Below are 8248 nucleotides of genomic sequence, written 5' to 3'. Positions count from 1 at the left end.
GAGCTTGGGAACCAATCTCTCCTTCCCCGGCTCAGCGCCTGCTTACCCTTTCCCTGGTTTATCTAATACGGTCTAATATAGACCAAGCTGGGTTAACTGTGGACCCAAAAAAAGCAACACAGATTACATAATGGCCCAAGTGCACATGCATATTTTTAAAAAACGTAAGAATACTTCAGATGAGCATTAAGATTTTCAATTCCCTTTTTTAAGACTGTGTATGATCCATCCAGCTTAGTATTAAGGCCCACTGTTGGGTTGAGAACCACAGTCTAAAAGCAGTAGCAGGATTTTAAATATTTTTCCCTTGTCATTTCAGCCCAGCGTAATGGAAGTGAGAATTTAGTATGAATCTAAAACGAGAATTTCGATGTATGCTTCCTCCTGTCCCCAAATAGCTATTCCTTCCTTCTTCCCCTTCCACCCTCAACTGTGTGTGTGTGTATGTGTGTGTGTGTGTGTGTGTGTGTACACAGCCTGAAGGGCAAGCAGGTTCATCCCTCCCTCCCCACCACACACACACCCAGCACACATAGAAAAGAAGCTGAATTTCATCTCTGGGAAAGCTTCTAGTAATTTGTTCTCTAAGATATGCTCTGCCTTGCTATTTTCCCCCCGCATCTACCCGTTTTCCCACTGGGAAGCAGAGTTGGCAATCCTAAGGTTTCAGGATACCAGCAGCCCTGGGCTGGGAACAAGCATCAGAAACGAGGCCCAGAAAGAGGACCTGGGTGCTCTCTTCTTTTTTGCCTGGAAGGCTAGTCACATGTGATCCTCGGGGCTCCCTGGGGAGCCGGGCAGACACAGTCATTCCTGGGAGCAAGTCTCCCCCTTTTACCCCGTCTGCTTCAACATGTGCTTTTTGCCTTTGTCTTTCCAACAGGTCAGCGGACAGATTGCAGTCTGGCCAGGTAGGTGTGGCCTGAGACAGCCCTGGGAAGGGATGAAGAGAGACCGGAGGGGTAGAGCCATCCCAACCTGGGAAAGAGCCAAGGAGTTGAGTTGTAGAGGTGTTGGATGACTTTGCAAAGGAGTAGCCTAGGGCAGGGGTGGCTTCCAGCCCTTTACCTTGCTGACCCCATCTGGCCTCAAATGGAAATGGGATTTGCTGAGCAGAAATAAGTGAAGAGAGTTACCGTTTGCCAAAATAGTCCCAGAGACCCCCCCAAAACCACTGCATTGCACGGAAAAGAAATGTTCGACGCTGGAGGATCCTGGTAACCTAACCTTAGCTTTTAGACTTCAACATGTGGGTTTTGGGAAGTCTCTGACCTAGGGAACGAGGATCAGAAGATAGCATTTGACCTGAAATTTTTTTTATACATGGAAAAGATGACAGCCTCTAATTAGCGAGTGTCGCTGGATAATGAAATATTACATTGCATTGCTTGCCAACAGCATTGGTAGACATCCTCGCCTGATGTACAAGTATGCAGCCCTCCCAGTCTTTCCCCACCTTCCCCGCCCTCCCCCACCCCAGCCAAATATTTTCCCTCTCAGTCATGGAGCTGCTATGAGAAAACTCATGAGTTGGCGGCGAGCAAGGCATTCATTCAGCCGACGGTTCTCAGATGCCTAAAAATGTGCTGATTTAACTGGGGAAAGAGCTTTAATGGGCCAGACTCCTTAGAGACCCTGCGTTAGCCCATTATATAAACCACTTATATCTGGCGACACACACACACAATAGTCATGAGGCCATTTACAATTATAGGCTCATTACTTAAAAATAGCTTCATTTGGCTTTCATCGTTTTGTCATTGCGGATCACAATTAATATACTAGTCTTGTTGACTGGAGGGAACCAGGATAATGGAATTCTGTAGAATATATCTTCCTGGTGCTAAAGTCTTAGTGTAATTTCACCTAAAGTGCCATAACTGCAGAAGGCTCTATGGGAGTGAAAAGAGCTGAGCTGAATTCCCTTATGCTGTGTTATTCACTGTGTGACCTTGGGCTGCTCTTTTCCCCTCTCTGAACTCCAGTTTCCTCATCCATAAGACAAGATAGAGAGGGACTTCCCTGGCAGTCCAGTGGTTCAGACTCCATGCTTCCACTGGAGGGGGCATGGGTTCATTCGCTGTGAGGGGAACTAAGATCCCACAAGCTGTGCAACGTGGCCAAAAAAAAGACAAGACAGAACAATCACCTAGATCCAAGGAGCTCTAGGATTCCAAAGAGGTCCTTAAGAAGAGCCTAGTGGAAGTGGCAGAAGGTGCCCAGCAGCTGGGCTCTGGTCCCTACCTCCTAACCTCACTCAAAGAGGCATCACTGCTCTCCTTGCTTGGGTATTGTTGTCTGAGTCAGATTCCCTTGGAGAAAAGGCTTCCAAGGCTAAACACAGCTTGAAAAGCATTGACCTATGGAATCGCCAAGGTTCCTTCCAGTCTGGACACTCTACTGTCTAAATTCCGGGAAAATCTCTCCTTATCTTTTCCCTAAGGATTTATTTCCAAGAGAAAGAAAACCATAGCTTCCTTTGGTGTTTACTAGTGTCTCCTTGCAAATGGAGAAATCTTCCTGTTGTCTGACCTATATATATTTTACTGCAAATTGAACCAATTCCCTCCTATTCTACTTTTGAATGGTGGCAGACATTAAAACCAGAGACCTCTAAGCTTTTGTGAAAAGCTTGGAGGGTAACTTATCAAGTCTCTTAGCCACTTCTGGGACTGAGCTGATTAATGCAGTTTGTTTCATTAACTACCTCACAGATTGTTTTTAATCTCATTTTCTCTTTTCCCTCCCTGTTGCTGGATTCAACCACAGGCGTAGCTCAACTGTGAGGAAACAGGTAAGGGCCCAGCAAGAGGCAGGCTTGTCTGGCGTGAAATGGTTAGATCCCAGATATTTATGGAACTCCAGTGTGGATGGGACAGACACTTTTCTGACTTCATGCTTACATTTGGAATGTACCATTTAGTCATAGTATGTTTAATATTACGGCAACTTCATCAAATTAGCGAGGGGGGCAGGGACTTGTTCCTCTCCTCTCTAGTCGTTTATGCTCTTACATGCTAGAGGTCTGGTTTGACTGTGGCAGACTGTGCCAGAACTATCTTTGGTGCTACTTCTCTAGGAGACCGTGAAAGAGGCCTCACACTTCATACATGGGTACCAATATGACAGTAACTCACAGCATCTAATCACCTAGACCAAGTTTGCAGGTTTTTGTTTGTTTCTGGTGGCATGGTCATCTTAGATGTATTTCTAAGACATACTAAAAATGTAAAGATAAGTCTGGTCTAGGAATGATAAGCAAGAGACGTTGAGCTCTGCAATTATGTGCACCATCTTCAGAGTTGTATTCAAATGTGACACTGAGCTGTAAGCAGCTAGCTCTCATGACCCACCTTAGGAGGGATCTTAGCTCGGCATGGGCAGTCCACATCAGTGGATAATCTAAACAGCACTTATGCTTGTTTAAAAAAAAATTAATTGAAGGGTTTTTTTTTGCAGTTGCAAATTGGACTTCCTAATTATACTTTATGGCAAATACTAAAATGGTTTTGTATCCCCTAAGCTCATACCAGCTATGCAGCAGGCAGTTAGCAGAGAGGGGGTGGAGAGAGCTCAGAAATGTCTCTGTGTCTACTCAGGGGAAAGCTGATCCAGGCTTTAAAAAATCATTTTGGGTAATTCACAGTGGCTGTAGCCACAGGGAGTTAATGGAATGTAGAGGGCACATGGTTTCTGCGATGGTGGTAGCCCCTGCAGGGTCTTCAGCTGATCTCACTGCTTCAGCTGGCTGGGCAGTCCAGCTGGGGAAGTTGATAACATAGCCCGCACTTGTCTTAGCTTTGCTGTCACTAGTTTTTTTCCCTTCTCTATTTTGGATCTTCTTTTAATGAGAACACCATCAGACGCAATTACACATTTTTTAAATTATAAAGATGTCATTGCAGTTCTCTTTCCTCTATTCCTCTTCTTTCTTTCTGCTTCCCCTTTCTTTCATAATTTCAGTTAAAACTAGAGAGGAATGGAGTGCCTCCCCGGGATCATTTATTACATTTAAAATTAATAGGTGGATATCTTAAAGAGGGAGCAAGGTTTTTTATCCCACCCCCCTTCGAAAATAAGAACAGGATTGACCTTGAAGTTTGTTCCTTTCAGTTCCTGCACTGAAATTGAGCCTCCTACATATAGATGGAGCCTGGGTGCGACCACTCTGGCTGAAGGAGTGCCAAAGGCCACGGTTTGGCAGGTGATATGTGTCCCTGGTTGGGCTCATAATCAGAAAAGAACTGCACCCATCTGGTTTTCATCCTGCTGTGCCTAGGCAGTTGCAAGCAAAGCATATTTGCCAGGTGCTAGATTTGTGTAAGAGTTCCAGCATGTACCAGAAACCCCAATCAAGTAAAAACCTTGTTTTCATTCACTTTTTTTCCAGCAGCTCAAATCTAATGGTGGATCAGTGAAGAGTTTTTCTAAGATAGTCAGAAAGGTAAATAGTGAGTAATTTGGAAGAGGAGTAATCATGTATACATAACCAGGAAATAAAATTTATTTGGTTGTTTATGGCAAATCAACCAAACAAGAGGAAGAACTGTGTAACTTTTGCTTTTGAGTCTACCCAATGCGTTCCAATCATTTTTGACCTTAGCAAAGCCTAGGTTCAGACCATCTACTTTTCTTCAAAAAGAGTTGCCTCAACTGCTGCTTCCAAGCATTCCCTGCTCCCATCAAGCCCAGAATTTTCTCATTCCTATTACTTCCATATCTCTTTGCTGGCCCATCTTTCTCTGTTCCTCGAAATGTAAGCATTTCCCCAAGGCTTGGTCCTCTTTTGACTTCCTTCCATATTCTTTCCCTTGTCACTTGTGTTGCCTTGGATGATTCTGTCTCTCTTCTCTCCTTCCCGAAGCGTCCACTTGTTCTGTAACGTTGTCGTTCTGAGTCTTTGGATCTAACTCCTAACTGATGGGCAGGATGTTGATGCTCAAGAGTTGCGGTGGCACCTCCTACCCTCAGCATCCATCTCCTCACCTTCCCACCACATTTTCATTTCCTTAGCACCTCCCCTTACTTCTCGACTCTTATGGAGACCCTCTATTCTTCACGATCCCTGAAGCCCCACATCTTATCTTTGATGCCTCTTTTTTCCTTATTACCCACATCTAATCAGGGGTCAAGACTTGTGTTTTCTCCCTGGTGAAAACATAAACCTAACAAATGTAACAAAGATCAGTACCTGGCAAAAATCGTAACTCTCTCACGTGTGAGAAATTATGCCAAACAATGGCATATTTAGACATTATCAAGCCACCTTCTTGATTGCTTTCTGCTGCAAATCACTGGACCCCTGCTTTACTATCTCTTCCAAGTTATGTTTGCTACTTTTCTTCCTTCACTTTTGGTTTAAAGTTCCTTTAATCTGATTGAATGGGGATTTGACCCGATCATCCTTCAAGGGCCCTTCCAACACTGGGGTTAAATGACCAAAAATATTATGAACAAAAGAATCAAACTGACATGGATTCTAACACTGGAGGAGAGAAGGAGAGAGGAAGAAAGGGAGAGACAGACACTGAATAGGAACACACATAGACACTGCTCGGTCAGTTGTATGCAAGATCTATGGTGAAGTGAGGGTCTTCACCAGGGCACGTCCTGGGGAAATGGATTCCCTCGGAGCTCAGAAACATTACAAGGAGAGAGTCAGAGCCCTCATGACTTTTTGTCCTTGCAATGTCCTTTGTCCTTTGTTTTCACTGGACTCTGACTTAGGCTCCACTGGAGCAGTGGGGACTAGGAAAATACTCCTCTGCAGTAGGACAGGTCATCTCTGGCCCACTCTTGTCTGCCACAAATTGTCCTCTGGGCCACTTCTGGTAACCATGAACATGCAGGTTAATGTCTTTGATGCTTTACTTTCTGCAACCCTGCATGCTTCCCTTTAGCTATCATTGATATTCCTTTTACCACAAGTTGAGGCAGAATTTTGCACTCACGTAACTTATTGAAACCATAACCTGTGAGCTTCCCAACCTCCCTCCCTCTGGGTCTTAGGACCAGAAAAACTTTACAAACCCTCATATCACTGTCCTCATTATCACTGCTACTACTGTTTGTAAATGAAAAGTATAATAACAATGTTTGTAAACATAAAAAGACGTCCAAAAAATTAAGTTTGGGTTTTTTTTTTTATAGTGGAACCCAGTTTCTTCATTAATGTAAGGAAGAGCTGAAAAAGATTCTTCCTCTGAGACCAGCCTAGACTGACTGGTAGAATTTACTGTTGGCAAAAAGAAGGCAGACTGAAGTGATACTTGCACTACTGAAGCTGGAGAGGTGGAGGAAGCAGACGGGTCTGGGGGTCATGAGACGAGCATTTGGGTCTCAGACCCTCCTGACTCCAGCTGCACTTTGGTACACAGTACGTCCTCTGGCAGCATCCTGGCTTTCCAGCAAGCTCAGGAGCTGGAGGCCACGCCAGCTCTTCTCTCAGCCTGGCATCTTCATGAGACCCAGCTGCTTCCCTTAATATTAGTGGCCAAACCTCCAGCTACAGTTGAAAATTTAGAGCCGGGGGAGAGGCACAAACCAACCTGTGAAATGGGCAGAAGCCACAGGACCCATCCTACTGGAGAGCCCAGTCTCTGTCCTGAACATCTAAAGCCCTTTCTAACGAGGACTAAGGTCACTCTGCCTGGTCCCTTCCTTCCCTGTAAGTGAGTGGTTGTGCATTTAGATGCACTAGAAAACCCTACTGGTTTTCAGTAATATTTGGTATTCACACCTGACTATGTTTGCCAAGCTCCTAGGACGCAGTATGGGTGGTAGTGAGATGCTCAGTCTCAGGGGGAGACTGCCTGGGTTTGAATCCTGGCTCTTCTACTTAGCAGCTGTGTCACCGTAAGCAGCTATTTCACCTTGCTAAGCCTTAATTTCCTCACTTGTCAAATGAGGATAATAATAATACACATCCCATAGGGTTGTTAGGAGGACCAATCCATCTAAAGCACTTAATATATGACCCAACACCTCTATAAATTCTTTTGTAAATGGTAAGCACTGTGTTCATGTGCCAATAGGAAATATTACTCTCCTCACCACCAATCCCCCTCCCCAGTTAGTAGATACCAAATTAAGGCCAAAAGACGTTAAATAAATGGCAGGATTGTAGAGCAAAAATGGCAGAGCAAAGATTGATATCTGCGAGGCCTGCTGCATAAGCTAGTACCAATTAGTTTCCACTATTTCCAAGAGTTAGGTTTTTTTCTTTCTTGCCTTTTATGCCAAGCAAACCCCCTCTCTGCTGCTCCCATTGATTCATTCTGCTACCTTCCACTGATATTAATTGAGCACCTGCTATGTGAGAGCATCATGGCCAGATATGGACACCAAGAATTGACATAGGATCTGCCCTGTGGAACTCGAGCTACAATGGTGACAAATGCAAACAAATATTCATACCCACACAATTAAGTCACAGTCAGGCTGTGAAGGCCAAGTACAAGGTGCTGAGCCCCCATAGACAGGGGCTCTGATCTCATCTGGGGAGTCTGGGAAAGCATCCCTGAGGAAGTGATACTTGCACTGAGACAATGCGGGTGGGGGTCCAGCGTGAGGAGAGCATTCCAGCAGCTCACGCAAAGCCATGAGCAAAGGAGGACTTACTGAGGAGCAGGAGGAGACAAAACTGGAGGCTAAGACAGGACCCCAGACAGGCAAGGCTGCATACAGAAAGTAACAAGGAGTCCTTGAAAGAGTTTAGCCTAGAGAGTAAACGATGGAATGTGCACTTTTAAAGATCACCTAACTAATACGAGGGAAGAAAAACTGGTTTGGAGGACGACAGGGATGGGAATGGAGATACTGGTGGATTGGACTGGGTTGGTGGCAGTAGAGATGGAGAGAAATAAATGGATTTAGGAGGCAAACTTGACAGAATATATGTATGTATTGATTGATTGTATGGCTGCGGTGGGGGGGGGGGACCGTGGGATAAAAATGATCAGTTTCATATAGGACACACTGAATTTAAGACATCGGTATGAGGCATTCCAAGTAGATGGTTGTGCATGTGCTTTGGAGCGTGGAGGCCAGGCTGGATGCTTCTTGTGGACCAGCCACTGATCCAGCTGAGACAAGTTCCACGTGGTTTTGGCTCATTTTCTCTGACCCTGGGTTGTCTCTCTTTGAAGATTCTAATGTTGTGTTTCTTTGGCTTTTTAGGATTCCAGCCAGGCAATTCCTTTGGTGGTAGAAAGCTGTATCCGGTTTATCAGCAGACACGGTAAGCAGG

General features: G+C 44.9%; 1 protein-coding gene across 9 annotated transcripts in view; it reads left to right on the top strand.

The window, feature by feature from the left end:
• The window catches only part of SRGAP2 (SLIT-ROBO Rho GTPase activating protein 2), a 242007-nt gene that overhangs the window by 195869 nt on the left and 37890 nt on the right, over positions 1–8248 (top strand). For all 9 annotated transcript variants that reach the window (XM_024750914.1, XM_024750912.1, XM_024750913.1 and 6 more), the window contains 3 exons: positions 884–911; positions 2770–2794; positions 8179–8239. In XM_024750914.1, coding sequence (XP_024606682.1) covers positions 884–911; positions 2770–2794; positions 8179–8239 — 114 coding nt within the window. The remainder of the gene's footprint in view (positions 1–883; positions 912–2769; positions 2795–8178; positions 8240–8248) is intronic.

Source organism: Neophocaena asiaeorientalis, unplaced genomic scaffold (genome assembly GCF_003031525.2).
Source record: "Neophocaena asiaeorientalis asiaeorientalis breed wild unplaced genomic scaffold, Neophocaena_asiaeorientalis_V1.1 scaffold67, whole genome shotgun sequence".
NCBI classification, from domain to species: Eukaryota; Metazoa; Chordata; class Mammalia; order Artiodactyla; family Phocoenidae; genus Neophocaena; species Neophocaena asiaeorientalis.
The sequence above is the reverse complement of the archived record's forward strand: the minus strand, read 5'-3'. Positions and strand labels throughout refer to the sequence as shown.